An 18,409-nucleotide genomic window follows, 5' to 3' on the forward strand; every position below is an offset into this window, starting at 1 on the left:
ACTGAAGCCCGCGCGCCTAGAGCCCATGCTCTGCGACTGCAACAAGAGAAGACACCGCAGTGAAAAGTCCGCACACCGCAACGAAGAGTAGCCCCCGATGACCACCACTAGAGAAAGCCCGCGTGCAGCAACAAAGACCCAACGCAGCCAAAAATAAATAAAATAAATAAATTAAAAAAAAAAGGAAGAGCGTTGAAAAAGAAACAATGCCACCAGCAAGAAGACACAGAGCGAAAAGACTGTAGGCACGATTTAAAAAAAAAATTTTATTGAAGCATAGTTGATTTACAACACAAATGTTCTATAAAGCATTGTAGTCTATTTAAAACAAATAACCAGGGCTTCCCTGGTGGCGCAGTGGTTGAGAGTCGCCTGCCGATGCAGGGGACACGGGTTCGTGCCCCAGTCTGGGAAGATCCCACATGCCGCGGAGCGGCTGGGCCCGTGAGCCATGGCCGCTGAGCCTGCGCGTCCGGAGCCTGTGCTCCGCAATGGGAGAGGCCACAACCGTGCGAGGTCCGTGTACCGCAAAAAAAAAACCACAAGAAACAAATAACCAAAATATTGGGTGTAAGATAGGCTTAAGGATGTACTGTACAACATGGGGAATATAGCCAATATTTTGTAAAAACTGTAAATGGAAAGTAACCTTCCAAAATTGTATTAAAATTTTTAAAAATCTCGGTTATTTAGTAAAGTGGATTATCACAAAAAATAAATTAAAAAAAAATAATAAAATAGAGCAAGTAGTCCTAAAATTTTTCCTAAATGTAATAATTAATATTTCTAACTGTGATTCTAAGTTGTCAAGATAAGAATAATTATAAAATATATCACTTATTAAAAGGCAGAAATGCATGTGATACATGCTAGACATATTTCCAACTAAAATCTCAAAATGTAAAAATGGTTGAATGACATGGAAAATGTACTGAGGTAGAATTCATTCTTGAGTGTTTGATAAATGAGGCATCCAGTGCAAGTGTATATATTTGTGCATACATGTAAATGTTTGGCAAAGAAATCTGGCATTACATCCACATGGAAGGAAGAGGTTATTTCCCACAAAAGACTCCTGTTTAATGTTATTAGAGGATCCTAGACCTTGTCACCTTGCAATATCACCTTGCTGTTTGTATTTACAGTATCATAAATTACTTATTAGATGGGGTATGCTTTTTACGGAGAAACATCATTCTTCAACAACCATTCTTCAGCTAAAGCCAGTTTACTTTCTAAACATAACAAAATATAGAGATCGAAGATATCTGTTCATCAATTAAGAGGAAAGAAAAAATACCAAATAAGTAGAGATTCAATAAAGGGAGGAAAAAACCCAAGAAGCTCTTTTTAGAAATAGTCTCTGAAATAATCCATAAAGCCACTAGGTGTTGCTACATGCCCAGTAAAGAAAACTGCTAAAGGGATTTTAAAAGCAGTTTTGTTAACAACGTACGTTTTCAACTTCCCTTAAATCCAATCTTCCCTTTAAATTAGCTATAATTCTCAATAACCAAGGAAGGGGAATGATTAGTATAATTAAGAATTATGACGAGGTAATACTTTTTCCCCACAGGCAAAATGCACATCATGATAATGAGAGCCATAGAAACATGATCCAGCCCCTTGATATAAAACAAGATCAAGCCACTCAGATGCACTGTTTGGAAAGCTAGGTTTTATTAAGAGCCCATTCCTACTTCACAAGGCACAAGACCACAGACACAGAGCTGGATTGTGATGGACACATAGTCAACAAAAGGGATGAAGTACACTGGTTGTATCTGAACTCCACATCCCTGCTCTTGCTAATTTAAACATTTACTGATTACTCACTCCTTCAACAAACATTCAATAAACACCCATTACATACCAGCCACAAAGACGCTGTTCCCTTTCAAGAAGCTTACATCCCACTTGTGTGCATTATATGCTGGGGAATAAAATGAGACTAAGGGGATGTGTCTGGCCGTTAAGTTGCTTGCATTTCAATGCAGGAGACAGCTACACATTAAGAACGGACGTGCCTCTTGGTGGAATATTACAAGGTCTGTGGGAGGACAGAGAAGCAGCCTTCATTCTTTCTGGGGACAGATGGAAGAAGTAAGGTAAGTAGCATCTGAGATCTCCCTAGAAGGAACACCAGAATTGTGGAAATGATGTGGTCACAGCAGGAGGAAAAGCATGGAGGAAGTGCCCTGTGTGTGTGAGAAGCAGTGACTTTCCCTGTGTGACTGAAGCCTGAGATGCCCGGGAGTGCAGTGGGAGATGAATCAGACTGAGAGGGAACTGAATGCTAGGTTAAGAAGTCTGAAAATTAGGCTGGAGGCAATGGGGAGTCAGCCAAGGTTTTCAGTCAGAGGAGCGGCATGATGAGAGATGTGTAGTTAAATAATTCTGTCAGTGGAGTGCAGGATGACCTTGGCTGGGGAGTGACTGGAGGCAAGAGACCAAATAGAAGGTTAAGGAAATAAACCAGCTGAGATGCAGGGCCCCAATTAAATCAGAGATGGCATTTGCCAGGGCTCAGTAATTGCCTGGAAAGGTGTCAGGGCGGAGGGAGAGGGGTCAGTCAGTGCCAGTGTTCCTAAGGTAAGTTAAACCCTTTCACCGAAAGAGTGAATACGAGAGAAGGAAGACTGTTTAGGCAGTGGTGGAAGGCGGGGTTGTCTTCTTCTGGAGGAGAAGGGTTGGGGGTACAGGATTCCATTTCAGAGTTCAAGGACAAAGATCCCGTGTGACTCCAAGGCCCAGTGATCTGATTCTCACCCTCATTCAGCCTGGCCCAGGCTTTCCTACGATTGGCAGCTTTTGCCAGGTATCCTTCTATAACGGAGGACCTGAGTGATCACTTAATTTGCATTTAATATGAGATGTTAAATGAAGCTCTGAAATGGACTTGAGCTTTTAAACACAGGTGAATTCAATGTAAGTATATTACATACAAGTTAGTCCTTCAAAACCTACTTAAGGACTAAAATGAAGCCACTCTTAATTAAACCTAAATGAGGTAAAGGAGCACCTGAGGACTAAAGCAGCGCACGTGACTGGCGGACACTAGGACTGGGCTGCAGTTGAGAGACAGCGGGGCCACCCTGAGGAGCGCAACCCAACAGCACCGCATAGAGTTGTGAGTGCCTCAGAATCAGAATGTAAGTCAAGTCATTTGGCCGAGAGGAAGGATAAGTCCCTGGTTTTTCTCAAGGCGCCAGGGCTACCAGAGTCAAGTTTCCTATCATTCTAAGCCGTGTGGCAGAGCACTAGGATGGAAGTCCAGGACAGACTCCAGGTCACCTCTACAAACTGCTATAGTAGTTGAGACAAACCATAGCATCTTCCTGCCTCAGTTTCCTCATTTGATGAAACAGGTAACAACGCTACTGACGTCTTCACAGGACACTGTGAGAACAGAATGCAGTCGTGTATACAAACGTGCTCCCAACGACAACGTAGCAGCAACAGTACCACCCTTCTCGTTTACCTTCTTGTTCTCTATTCTCCTCTTTCTCTTCCCGCTCACTTGTTGCCCACCTTCCCCACTACCCCTTCCCACCACCTCTGGGAGACGGAAGAGCTCATGTGAGTTCACCACTGTCTTGAGCAATGCAGCCTAGGAACTCAACGAGGACAGATGCTTGTCAATCTGGTTGGGTAGAAGGACTTGATTCTCCGGGCTTTGAGCCCCACTGCAGAGAGATGGAAGAGGCTGGGCTGGATGGGCAGTTCCAGCCAAAGTGGGCAGTGAGGAGTGACATGAAAAGGAGAGGTTTCTACCCGGAGTTGAGAAAGCTCAAAGAGCCTATTTAATGTAAAATTTAAGTATAGTATTTCCTCACGAAATATGTTTAAAAGCTATAAAACTGTGAGAAGGGAAATTAACAGCTTCAGTGAGAAGGGGGCAAGAGTAGGGGGTAGGGTTGGAATTCAGTGGATTTAGGCATCCTGGAGTAGTCAAATATAGTAGCCTAAGAGAGGCACATGTCAAACTAGCTCAAATGTACCAACAGGCAGTAAAATAATTTTCCCCACTTCACTGATATCAGATATTATAAGAAAGGGGAAAACTTTCAATTTTATCAAAAATCTGTATTTGTTTTAAATTTAAAACTCACAGTGTTTTAAATATAGACATATTCATTAACAAGTATTGGTATTATCACCTTTTCTCTATCTTAGATTTCACCCACCTCATTGCTTAATGGAAAATACACAGGTTTAAATCCTAGTATAATGACTTTCTTGCTCTATGACCTTAGACAGGCTATTTAACCTCTCTAGCCTAGTTTCCTCATTTACGAAATGTTGAATAATAAATCAACCTCTTAAGGCTCATGGAAGGATGAAATGAGATAATCAGTGTAAGTGCTTAGTACAGTACTTGGTCCCCAGAAAGCACTCATGAAATGGCTGCGTAAGGGTGCAGACACCACTGTATAAGTGGCCCGAGTTGAGGTCAGGTGGGTGGGGACCGAATCACAAAGGTCCCTGTAGGCTATATGAAGACTGAAGCTAGTCCCCCTGGGTTCAAATCCTAATTCTGTCACTTCATAGCTACACAATCTTGAACAGATTATTTGCTCAATGTGAATACGCTGCTAGTAAAACATACCATAGCCTGTAGGAGTAATAGCCTGACATAATATAAGCTTTCAAGTTAAGTATGAAATACCAAGAATAAATTATGGTAATAATACTAGGTACCTACAAGAATGCTTTTCAGGAGAGGTGAAAATGCCTTACAGGTTTTATTTAATTAATCTTCATAGATGTCTTGGGAGTTAAAAGCAAGTGGGTATTATTATTATTTTTTTAACATCTTTATTGGAGTATAATTGCTTTACAATGGTGTGTTAGTTTCTGCTTTATAACAAAGTGAATCAGTTATACATATACATATGTTCCCATATCTCCTCCCTCTTGCATCTCCCTCCCTCCCACTCTCCCTATCCCACCCCTCTAGGTGGTCACAAAGCACCAAGCTGATCTCCCTGTGCTATGCTCCCTGTGCTATGCGGCTGCTTCCCACTAGCTATCGGTTTTACATCTGATAGTGTGTATAAAAAGAAACGAAATTGAGTTGTTTGTAGTGAGGTGGGATGGACCTAGAGTCTGTTATACAGAGTGAAGTAAGTCAGAAAAAGAAAAACAAGTGGGTATTAATAGTTCCATTTTACAGGATGGAAGGCAAAGAAAAACGTGGCTTGATCGTAACTCTACTGTCGTATCTCTTCATTCCAACAAAAGAACTAGGCATTCTGAAATCACAGACCCAGGTCTAATATTACTTCCCGAACACCTGAAAGTTTGCCTTCAGTTCATTCATTCAACTAAATAGATATTGATACCATCACACCTTTTCATCAGCCAAGATTACTCTGCCTAACTTTTCTTATTTTCTTTTATTTCCTAAACCATCTTTTCTGTTCTAGCCAGATGACTTTCTGGTGCTCACTTAGGTCCAATACTGAAATGTCAACCTTTCCAATATTATTCCAAGCTGTTCTATATTATTATGTGTTGAATAATCTCCCCTTCCATTTCTGAAATGTATCACTCCCTGCCTTTATTTTTTAAATTTAATTTAGCTTTACATTTTTATTAAAATAAGTTAAAAATATAACACTATAGAAATTTTCAGTCCTGAAGATTACTTCTAGAAATTCTAGATCAAATACTTATACTTTATTTATTACATTTTCATCTTCAGATAGTAACTCACCGATATGAATCATAAAGGCTTAACTCAATGTAACTAACTGCCTTCTCTTTAGCTCTTCCCAGAGTTTGATGTGAACATTATTACTTTTATTTCTTCTATTTTTTCTTTCTTGTTCTTTTAAAGTAAAAAGGAAAAGTGTTCACTTAAGCTGCTAGACACTGTAGAATGGACTGGCTCTCCATAGCCCCCTGGTTAGCATATTTTAAGCTTATACCATATTTTCTTGATTAAAAAGCTTCATTTGTTTTTCAGCTTCTGTTTGCTAAAATCTCATATTCATTGGAAACACTCATTTCCATTTCCTTCACTATTATGGGGTTATTTCCTAATAAGACTTCTATGCTTACATTTCACTGGGTGTCAGTAGAGACAAGCTTAGGCTGCTATTTTGAGTGTGTGTGTGGGGGGGTGTAGGGTGTCACTCCCTGATGGCTGCGTTGCTCAATACAGGCAAACCTCGGAGATACGGCGGGTCCGGTTCCAGACCACCACAATCAAAAGTGAATATTGAAATAAAGCTAGTCTCACAAAGTTTTTGGTTTTCCAGAGCATATAAGTTATGTTTACACTATAATGTAGTCTATTAAGTGTACAATAACATTATACCTAAAAAAAAAAGGACATGCTTTAATTTTACAATGCCTTATTGCTAAAAAATGCTATCATCTGAGCCTTCAGTGAGTCATCCTTTTTCTGATGGAGGGTCTTGCCTCGACATTGATGGCTGCTGACTGGTCAGGGTGGTTGGTGGTAGATGAAAGTTAGAGAGGCTGTGACAATTTCTTAAAATAAGACAACAATGAAGTTTGTCACATTAATTGACTCTTCCTTTCATGAACGATTTCTCTACAGCATGCAATGTTGTTTGATACCATTTTACCCACAGCAGAACTTCTTTCAAAATTGGAGTCAATCCTCTCAAACCCTGCCACTGCTTATCAATTAAATTTATGTCACACTGTAAATCCTTTCTCATCATTTCAACAATCTTCATAGCATCTTCACCAGGAGTAGATTCCAGCTCAAGAAACCACTTTCTTTGCTCCATTAGAAGCAACTCCCCATCTGTTAAAGTTTTATCATGAGATTGAAGCAATTCAGTCACATCTTCAGCTCCTAATTCTAGTTCTCTTGCTATTTCCACCACATCTGTAGTTACTTCCTCCATGCAAGTCTTTTTTTTTTTTTTTTTTTTGCGGTACGCGGACCTCTCACTGTTGTGGCCTCTCCCACTGCGGAGCACAGGCTCCGGACGCGCAGGCTCAGCGGCCATGGCTCACGGGCCCAGCCACTCCGCGGCATGTGGGATCTTCCCAGACCGGGGCACGAACCCGTGTCCCCTACATCGGCAGGTGGACTCTCAACCACTGTGCCACCAGGGAAGCCCCTCCATGCAAATCTTGAACCCCTCAATGTCATCCATGATGGTTGGAATCAACTTTTTCCCAACTCCTGTTAATGTTTATGTTTTTGTTTGTTTTTTATTTTTTTGGCCGCACTGCACAGCTTTTGGGATCTTAGTTCCCCGACCAGGGATCGAACCCAGGCCTTGGCAGTGAAAGCGCCAAGTCCTAACCACTGGACCGCCAGGGAATTCCCTTAATGTTGATATTTAGATCTCTTCCAATGAAACGCAAACATTCTTAATGGCATCTAGGATGGTGAATCCTTTCCAGGAGGTTTTCAACTAACTGACTTTGCCCAGATCCATCAGAGGAATCACTATATATGGCAGCTACAGCCTTACATAATGTATTTCTTAAATAATAAGACTTGAAAGTCGAAGAGACTCCTTGTTCCATGGGTGGCAGAATGGATGTGTTAGTAGGCATGAAAACATTAGTCTCGTTGTGCATCTACATCAGAGCTCTTGGATGACCAAGTGCATTGCCAATGAGCAGTAATATTTTAAAAGGAATCTTCTTTTCTAAGCAGTAGGTCACAACAGCGGGTTTAAAATATTCAGTAAACTGTTATAAACAGATATGCTGTCATCCAGGTTTTGCTGTTCCACTTATACAGCACAGGCAGAGTTGGTTTAGCCTAACTCTTGAGGGCCCTAGGATTTTTCGAATGGTAAATGAGCACTGATTTCAATTTAAGTCACCAGCTGCATTAGTCCCCAACAAGAGAGTGGGTTTGTCTTTTGAAGCCTGGAAGTCAGACATTGACTTCTCCTCCCTAGATATGAAAGCCCTAGATGGCATCTTCTTCCAGTAGAAGGCTGTTTCATCTACACTGAAAATCTGGTGTTCCGTGTAGCCACCTTCATGAGGTATCTTAGCTAGATCTTTGGGATAACTTGCTGCAGCTCCTACATCAGCACTTGCTGCTTCACCTTGCCCTTTGATGTTATGGAGATGGCACCTTTTCTTAAAGCTCCTGAACCAGCCTCCGCTGGCTTCAAACTTCTCTTCTGCAGCTTCCTCACCTCTCTCAGCCTTCACAGAATCGAACAGAGTTACGACCTTGCTCTGGATTAGGCTTTGGCTTAAGGGAATGTTGTGTCTGGTTTGATCTTCTAACCAGACCACTAAAACTTCTCCATATCAGCAATAAGACTGTTTCCCATTCTTATCATTTGGGTGTTAAACGGAACAGTACTTTTAATTTCCTTCAAGAACTTTTCCTTTGCATTCACACCTTGGCTGTTTGGCGCAAGAGGGCTCACTTTCAGCCTTCCCCAGCTTTCAACATGCCTTCCTCACTAAGCTTGATCATTTCTACCTTTCGATTTAAAATGAGAGACATGTGACTCTTCCTTTCACTTGAACACTTAAGAGACCAGTGTAGAGTGATTAACTGATTTAATTTCAACATTGTTGTGTCTCAGGGAATAGAGAGGCCTGAGGAGAGGGAGAGAGATGAGGGGGAGGGGGGGACTGCTGGTTGGTGGAGCAGTCAGAACACACACAACCTTTATCAGTTAAGTTCGCTGTCTCATATGGGTGTGATTTGTAGCACCCCCTCCCCAAATTACAGTAGTAACATTAAAGATCGCTGATCACAGACCACCATAACAAATATAATAATAAGGAAAAGTCTGAAATACTGCAAGAATTAACAAAATGTGACACAGAGATATGAAGCGAGTAATACAGTTGAAAAAATGTTGCCAATAGACCTGCTGGACACAGGGTTGCCATAAACCTTCAATTTGTAAAAAATGCAATATCTGCAATAAAATGAGGTATGCCTATACATTTATTTTGCTTCTTTAATCCATAAACTCTTTAATAACAAACACTGCTTTTAAAATTTATCCCAAATATGTAATGCATTTCAATGTACTCTGGGTATAAAGAAAATACAGGACTGATCATTTATGTGAAAAAGAAACAAACAAATTATAAATGCAATTTTTATCCCTTTTATTCATCAGAGACACAAATTACAGAACCAAGCTTGGCTTAATAACAGTAGCATATAAAAATGTTGACCTGATAACGCCAAAAATCTATTGTGGCAGATTCAGAGTTAATCAGAAGACTGAGAAAAAAAGGAGAAAACTCAAACATTTTGCTTGTTATTATTTGTTCACTGCTATCTCAAGAACATATAATTTCTCTCTGAAAACCCTAAGAGCACATCACATGTAGATCTGGGAAATTGTACAGGCCAAAGAAGCTTTTAACCTGGAATGTTACTGTTCCCGTAACAGCAAGCCTCTCTACCTTCTAGAATTGTTTTTAAAAATACAGCTATTACCTATATTAAATTTTCTATATTAAAAAATAGACTTTTGAGGACTTTTTCTATGTGATTAGGTTTTAGACTATTGAACAAAGGAAAATCTCCCTTTAAATAAAATATTTCAGAATAAGAATTTTCTCGTGGCATTTTAAAAAGCCATTACGATTAGACCTCCTCTGTGGCAGAAGTTTTGTAAAATGTCACTTTATTTGACTGGTCCTACCTAATAGTATAAACAGACTTCATAGTAATTGTTCCAAATGTCAGAAGCATGAAATTTCTGTACTTCTCTCCTTCTCTCATTATATTTATAATTTTCTTTTAAAAATACAAGTATGTATTCACTGTATTTGTCATCTGCCAATGTACATAAGCCCCTAAAGTTCTATGACCATGTCTACATATTTGGAATAAGACATTGCATAGAAATTAGGTGCTAAATGAAATCTACTGATACCTATGACATAAACTCTCAAACTAATTATATTTAGAGACAGCATTATTTTATACAAATTTTGCTGCTTTATTATTTCAGTATCTCAAGATTATTTTCAATAATGACCTAAATATATCTGAGATGAAAAATACAGATTATGAAGAAAGAGTTGTATTCTTAGAAGTGGTTCTTAAAGACCTAAGTGCTGGCAACTTCTTCCTTAGCATAAATTCCCTTCTCCTGTACGGTTTACTTCTTTAAGCCATTTAACTTTATTTCTTTAGCTTGAGAATTTTCAAAACAGTTATATATGGAATTTAAGGGAAAAAAATGTCATAAAGAACCTAGGAGTAAGACAGGAATAAAGACACAGACCTACTAGAGAATGGACTTGAGGATATGGGGAGGGGGAAGGGTAAGCTGTGACAAAGCGAGAGAGAGGCATGGACATATATACACTACCAAACGTAAAATAGATAGCTAGTGGGAAGCAGCCGCATAGCACAGGGAGATCAGCCCGGTGCTTTGTGACCGCCTGGAGGGGTGGGATAGGGAGGGTGTGAGGGAGGGAGATGTAAGAGGGAAGAGATATGGGAACATATGTATATGTATAACTGATTCACTTTGTTATAAAGCAGAAACTAACACACCATTGTAAAGCAATTATACTCCAATAAAGATGTAAAACAAACAAACAAAAAAAACAGTTCCCCTTCATCAGAAATGGAAGGCTGACCAATGCATGGTTTAAACTGCTTGTGTCAAACTCTGCTGTCCTTAAAAGCTGTGAGAAGAGCTATTCACTAAAAAGAGCCTAAGAGAGAAACTTTAATCAAAGAAAAAAAAGTATTCCTTTCTTTGACTAGCATTTACAGATAGATAGCATCTATCTGTAAGTTCTTAGATGTTTGTTTACATTTTTTCCTGAAAGTTAAAAGGAATGCTAATAGATATTGGGAAGAAAACTCCATTATTATCTAATCTGTTAGAAAAGATGATACTAACTCTCACAATATAGTGTATTCTTGGAAATCATGAGTCAGACTGTGTTGAAAGGTCAAATGTGCATTATTACTCCGACATTCACCTGTGGGAACATGCTTGGGATACTCTACACCCAAGTGAGAGTCAGTCTGATTGCTATTAGGGAGCATCCATGTGTTAGAAAGTAAAATGATGCCAGAGAAGGCTATTGTGTGAGGAAGTACAAACATGCTGAATAATGAGTATGCAAAGGTACAAAGTGCCATGTTTACTTTTTCTAGCTAAAGATTAGTACAATGTAAATAACTACCAGTCCACCGAATTTACACATTTATTGCTACACTGAATTGAACAGAAATAAAAAGTTAAATCAAATTGAACATATGGTCAACTACTATGGATCCCAAATATAAACTGTAAATGATAAAAACCTTTTGTGATGTAAATATCTTATGTGGTATCCTCTAAAACGATTATCTGAATAGACTTCAACTGTAATCCATATAGCACGCACACGACTTAAAAAACAAAAGAAAGAAAGAAAGAAAAAAATATATATATATGCAATAAAATTGCTATTTTGTCCTAAATAGCAACTCTGGTTGGGGATTGAAAAACTTCCAGCTCAAGGACCTGAGTTTGGTAAAATAATATGATCTGCAGGTCACTGCATCTGGCCTCTGTTAAATGGGTCTGGAAAATAGAGGAATTCCACAAATGCAAACTATGCATGGCTACCGGATACTACCTGCCTATCAAAACCATACTTAAAAATATTTAGCAAAAACAGCCTAATAACAATACAAGGGAATAAAAAATGAAACCAAGGTCATAAGGGCCTGGGTCCTTTTTCATTTTCCATTTTAAAAACTAAGCAATCTTGGAATGCCATGTTTCCTGATTTTCAAAAACAGGAGTTTGTATTTATTTAGGTACCAGAGAGACTGACAGTTTCATGCTTTTTTTAACTCTCATCTTTTCACTAGCAAGTCTAATGAGAACATCACAAAAGCAGAGAATGTTATGAATAGAATGAATGAATCATAGGATCCACCCTATGGACCCCATGGCACAGTCATGGCAAATGCTAATTATCTGTACATTGCAAGTCTTATTCCTATGCTCAGGGAACCTCAAAATCTGCACCTGACTTGTGTTTGTGTCCTTTTGGGTTTATGTACCCCACTCTGTTACCCTCAAGGCACAATATAATGCACATAGAGAACTTAATGAAAACAATTAAAAGCAGAGTTTATTCATGAGCTGTAAAAAGTGAAACTGTAGAACTAACAGTGTGAACAGAACACAAATGTCTGTGTTCTCGACCCGCAGCAGGTGCAGAGTGGAGAGGGATGAGGGACCACTTACCTCGGGTGTACCAAGAGCATGTTCTCCAGCTAAAAGCAGCATGCTCAGGCCTCCCATTTGAGTAGGATCTAAATAAGTCAAAAACAAGTAAATCGTCAATTCATAACCACGAAGTACATATAGTCCAGAGTCGAAAAAGAATACTCACGAAGACCAGCAATCAGAAATCCAACAGAACCACATGTAACTTATTACAGAAAACTTCTGAAACTCTTCATGAAGGAAAAACCCGGGGTACATGTGCTTAGTACTCATACTTTTGTGAGCTTTTTAAATACCACTGTTGTCCACCATTCCAACAAAATACTTTCTTCAATACCACAGCTGTTTATAACATGAATTATCTCCTAATGTGATGCTTCTTTCCTTACTGCATGGGGAGTCTGGATGGATTTTTTTTTTTAAACGAAAGAGTGCTTATACTTGTGTTCTAAGAAACTTGAGATTGTTATTCTCAAATTGTTATTTCTGCCACATGATATCAGGCTGATAAAAAGAACAAGGCCATCAGAGGAACTAGAGAACAGGGAGGTATTTTACAAAGGGGACTCCAAAAATCTAGTGGGCTTTGCTCAAATATTCTTTCTTTAAAACTTACAAAAACAAATTTAAATTAAACAATGATATATTTATAACATCTTAAATCTTAGGGGTACAGTTAGGCCCTTCCTTGAAAGGCCTCGAAATACCTTTAACATTGAAAATGAACCCTTTTTATACTACCAAAGGTCTTTGTTTTCATTCCTTCAATAATCAACAGAAAAAGAAAGAGAAAATGAAAGCAAACTGATACATCTATGACCCAGGATTATATCTAAACAGGGGAAGTACAGACAATAAGAAACCTACAGACTTTGTCTTAAATGAATTAAATTTCAGAACTTCAATGAACTAACGTATCTGAAACTGTCTAAGTCAGTGCTTATCCCAGTGCATATTGGTCCTCAATAAATGCACTTTTTATTTTAGTAATCTCTCTACAATTCAAAATGAGGACCGGGCATAGTGTTGCCTGAAGACATTAAGGTGTCTCTCTTCTCTTTCTTTTTTGATTTTTTTGTTTAAAGATATGCCCTTAAGTACATCTTTGAATACAATCTGTCTCAGGAACTCATGAAGCAACTCTGACCACATCTTACATATAGTCAAATTAAAAAATATATATTTTTTTGAAAAAAGAATCTGAGGGGAAGGAAGGAAGGAAGGGAGGGAGGAAGGAAGGAACAAAGGAAGGAAGGAAGGAAGGAACGGCTTAGTAGAGGGGAAAATATGTCAGCAAACAATCAGGTGGTCACAAAACAGCTCCATATTGGAAGGTAGCCACGTAGGAATACACAGAGGAACATGAGCTGGTTTGCTGAAATAAGGCTCTCTGTTGTTGTTTTAAGAGCCCATCCTTAATTAAATGTTAAGTTTATGAACTATTTTGGCTACTAAAAGAGACACATAAATCTACTGGCAAATAAAAATCAGGAGAGAGAAATGAATTTAGCAGAAAGTAAAGGTGTACTTTGGTTCTTTGGGCAGCTAAATACTTTTGCAGCTGCCATTCTAGAGATCAGGAGTCTTGCATAATTGCATTCTAATAAAGATAAAAATGTGTTAGTGCATAATTGCATTCTAATAAAGATAAAAATGTGTTAGTTCAAATTATAAAGTAAAATAGGAACATACTTCCATGATAATTTATTTAACTTATATACCAATATGACTTTGCTGTATAGACACTAAAACACAGACAAGAAATCATCATCTTTTATATTAATTTATATAATGTTATTTGGATATATCAAAAATATATTTATATAAATAGCTGCTTTCCCTTCACCAAGAGGGCTTCTACTAAATTAAATTCTACATAGCTTTCCCTCCTTGGAAATTATACACTTGACTGCTTTGGGGTTATTCAAAATGCAAAATGTCATGTGACAAGGACTATTGGGAAAACAAAGCAAAATGAGATTCCATGCTGAGGAAAAGCATAAACTGGCCTCTAAAAGCCCTAAAGTATCCCCTAGATTTAAACAGCTAAGCACCATGTTTCAATTAAAGGCAAATTAATTTGCTTTCATTGTGTTAAAAAGGAACATCACACCAATGTTATCCGCTATACACTAGCTTAACAAGGGCTCTGATCATGGATTTCCAACATCCATCACAGGCCCTTAGATATAATGAGATAAATGTGAGAAAGTTGTTTTCCTTCTTTCCTGTATTTTGCTTAAAGAATGCTGTTTTTAAAAGCTGACTTGTAGGGGCTTCCCTGGTGACACAGTGGTTAAGAATCCGCCTGCCAATGCAGGGGACACGGGTTCGATCCCTGGTCCGGGAAGATCCCACATGCTGCAGAGCAACTAAGCCCGTGCGCCACAACTACTGAGCCTGCGCTCTAGAGCCCCGTGAGCCACAACTACCGAGCCCACGAGCCGCAACTACTGAAGCCCGCGTGCCTAGAGCCAGTGCTCTGCAACAAGAGAAGCCACCACAATGAGGAGCCCGCGCACCGCAACGAGGAGTAGACCCTGCTCGCCACAACTAGAAGAAAGCCCACGTGCAGCAACGAAGACCCAACACAGCCAAAAATAAATAATTAAATAAATAAAATTTAAAAAATAAAAGCTGACTTGTAAATATCCTGGTTGAAGTCTAGGTCCCACTTTAAATTTGTAGGTATAACAGGTAGATTAATAAACTGTCAGAAACGGTGCTACAGGCAGACATCTTTCACTGCTTTCTGTAGTTTATCTACAATTACTTTTGGCTTTTGAAGAGCCACTGTGTGCAAAAAAAAAAAAAAAAAAAACCTACATAGACCAATCTAGATTTAGAACTGGGAGAAAAAGCAATGGAAGATAAATGCTAATCAAAGGAATTTATTTAGAAGCCAGTAATAATATCCTCTTATTTGGTCCTGATGATAAAATGTTTTATAAGAGACTCTTACTGACACAATCTGGGGAGTCTAGAGAGCTCACCAAGACTACTAGCAAGTGGGTTGAAGCTAAAATTATACAAAGTAACAGCTAAAACAAGGACAGATTTCTATTCTGATTCCTCTGGGATATGCAAAAGCATCATTTTGGAAGCTCACCTAGAATTATACTACAGACACTTACATAACAATCACCTGAAGACTTTGTTCCCCCAGAATGCTGCCATTGCATCATACTGCATTTCTTAGATTTATATATGACATCACCACACACTTTGTTATACCATGAATCACACACTACACTGTTAGATCTCATTAGGCCTACTGGCTATTAAAAAAATGAAGTGTCATCACAATACTGCTTAACTTCCATTCCCAAGCTTTCCATTTTGCAAACTGTTCAGAGCTCTCATCTTAAAGAAAATTTGCTTGTAATAATGAAACAGGAACCCTATAGCTCAACACCAACTTCAATGCTTCCATCCTGCCCAATCTCCCTATTTCATCCCGGAAAACTCCTCTCTTGATTACGGTATTATAATAGCCATGGAAGATAGAATCATTTGCAGGGTGAATATAAATGCTTTATTTCATGGTAATAAATGCTGTAGCATTCCTTACCACCCAAAGAGTATTAAGGTCTCATAACAAATGGGACCATCTGGAATGTTAAATTTGCCTGGCCCGTAACAGGAATGGGGGCCAGAGAGAGGGTAGGATGGAAATTCCCTCTAAGAAACAGCTGTCAGATCCATCACAGATTTGTGATAGAGTTGTTCATACTCTTGGTTTCGATGTTTAATATCCTCAGATGATCTACATAATTGTGTTTTTTTTGGTATCCAAGATAACTAAGGTGCTTACTGTGAATGAGTTTGTAAGCTATTTTGTTACATTATAAAATTCCCTGAGCTCCGGACAATCTCCACATTGCTGTCTGCTTTTCCATGATGTCAATGTCAGGAATCCACACATATTTGTAATGACTCAACCACTTGGTCCATACCTCCTTTCTTTAACTATATTATATATACACATTCTATGTATGTTATACTCCAAAGCTTTAAGCTATGCTGCATATTTGCCATTGCTTCCTATTGGTTAAATTTTGCTTTTCTCTCTCTTTCTATTATCTGTTAAAAATACTGCCTAAATGAATTGACCTGTTCTTAAAGAACAGGTGAAATTAGTGTCTAAACTCACCAGCCATCCCAAAGTTCAGCTGAGGCATTTCTTCAGTCTTTGCTTTCTTGGGGCTTGACAAGTCTCTTGAAGAGTCAGATGGGAAGGCCCACAGTTTCTTCCGTGGATTGACAGTGGATGTTGGGGATTTCACAGGCTTGTTTGTGGTAGGACACCATTTGTAGCCAGGATTTGCTTTCATAAATGCATCTTTATACTATAAATAAAGAACAGATAACATATTTTAATTAACACATAGATTGAAAAAGTACCTTCACCTTACTCCCCTATTTAGATAATGAATGAAAAAAACACTTTCAGTAAGTTCTTTCCTTGTAGAAGAATGACAATCTCAGTACAGGGCTTTAGAGCTAGGACATGAATTTATCTGCTAGAAAGTTCATTTGTGGGATGAGGGTTCAGAGGCAACACATTTTGTATCTTTTTTTTTTTAGGATCCAAAAAGTTACCTGACCTTGGTAAAGAAAGGGAGTTATTCATAATGTGGTGTGTAAAGCAGCACCTATTTCAAAGCAGGTATCAAGTACCTTACAAAATGTGAGTCAGTCCCAGGGCCAGTAACTAGATTCTGCTCACTGCTTAATTTACTAAGTATGTTAAAAATTAAATCTGTGCTTTACTGTACAGGCAAATGCAGGGACACCTAACAGAGCAAAGTAATCAGTTGTGGGATAAAAGCACCAAGATCACGAATGGGAGAAGGGGAACAAAGTAGGGCAAACTGATGCAGAACGTTTTAGTTCTTTGAAGATGCAGGGCCATGTAGAAGAAAGAGTACTGGATGCAGAATCTGATGACCTGGGTTCAAAACCCACCTCTGCTATTAGCCAGCTGTGGACATTAAGCAAATTATACAACCTTTCTCAACCTCAATTCTTCCATCTAAAAAGTGTAGCTGCACCTGGTAACATCCCAGGGTTTTGTAATGAGCACATGTGATCTCAAAAGTGAACATGCTGAGAGCTGTGATGTGTGATGTTGCAGATTAATCCATCACAAACTGTATGTCTTTATTTGGAGGTTTCAAACTTCACTGTTAATATCTTCCTTTCTCCTTCACTTTTCTGTGGTTTTCTCCCTTTTCCCCAACTTGGCCATTTCTTTCCCTTTCCTGGCGATAATTAAACAAAAATATATTTCTTGCTATTCATGTTATATTACCAATGGTTATGTTATCTGATAAAATGTACTTTTCATGTATTCTTCAATGATTTTGTTATATTACTGCTAGATACCTTATTTAATTAATACAATTCTTTCAATCCCCTAAACTTGCTTTTTAAAATGGTCACTCTGTGTGTAAAATTAATTTAGTGTAAGCTCAAAAGTTTATGAGTTTATCTAACTCATTAAAGAAAAAAAGGTTTATTTAATGAGCTTATCTAACTCATTAAAGAAAAAAAAGGTTCCTTTACCCTTAGTGTAAGCAAAGTATATGTAATCCAACTAACAAACTTTTTCCACCACTTCACTTTAAATCATATAAATGAAAATTGTACTGTAAATAATATAATGCAATGTTAGTAGTCAATGGTTTAGAATCACCCTTAATTCAAATTTTCTGAATAATCAATTTTTTTAAACTAAAAGCTGCATATCTGCCTATTGATACATAGGTACAGGAGGAAGGAAGGTAAGCGTAAAAAACAGTAAGATACAGTTCTACTTTTCCTACAGAAATAATTAAAATGGGATACAAGGCCAGATGCAAACTAGAATTTACCATCACATAACAGAATAAATTTGGAGGTATCAATGTAATGTAAGAGGTACTCTATCCCAGCACATTCACATGCATGGGGGGATTTACATGTTAAGCTGAGGCAGACAAATAGCCTCGCCTGCTGTCTGGTGATGGAAAGTGACAAATGATAGGGTGAGATGAAAGCAGCAGGCACATGCATCATTATTTTGTCCCAGCAAAATGCACACGAGCTGGTCTGTCAGATGAAAAGTCATTTGGACAAAGGTCACCACTCTATAACGTAACAAAAGACTATCAAACAATTTAACATATTTGTCATAAGAAATTTTAAAAGTTTTGGGTACTTTCGGTGGTTTCTGAAGAAAAAAG

The 18,409-nt window shown here is 38.4% G+C and overlaps 1 protein-coding gene across 19 annotated transcripts in view; it reads right to left on the reverse strand.

The window, feature by feature from the left end:
• The window catches only part of BBX (BBX high mobility group box domain containing), a 280,623-nt gene that overhangs the window by 64,916 nt on the left and 197,298 nt on the right, over positions 1-18,409 (reverse strand). For all 19 annotated transcript variants that reach the window (XM_033432231.2, XM_004272082.3, XM_033432229.2 and 16 more), the window contains 2 exons: positions 16,336-16,531; positions 12,201-12,268 (listed from right to left, as the gene is read on the reverse strand). In XM_033432231.2, coding sequence (XP_033288122.1) covers positions 12,201-12,268; positions 16,336-16,531 — 264 coding nt within the window. The remainder of the gene's footprint in view (positions 1-12,200; positions 12,269-16,335; positions 16,532-18,409) is intronic.

This window comes from Orcinus orca, chromosome 5 (assembly GCF_937001465.1).
Source record: "Orcinus orca chromosome 5, mOrcOrc1.1, whole genome shotgun sequence".
Lineage (NCBI taxonomy): Eukaryota > Metazoa > Chordata > Mammalia > Artiodactyla > Delphinidae > Orcinus > Orcinus orca.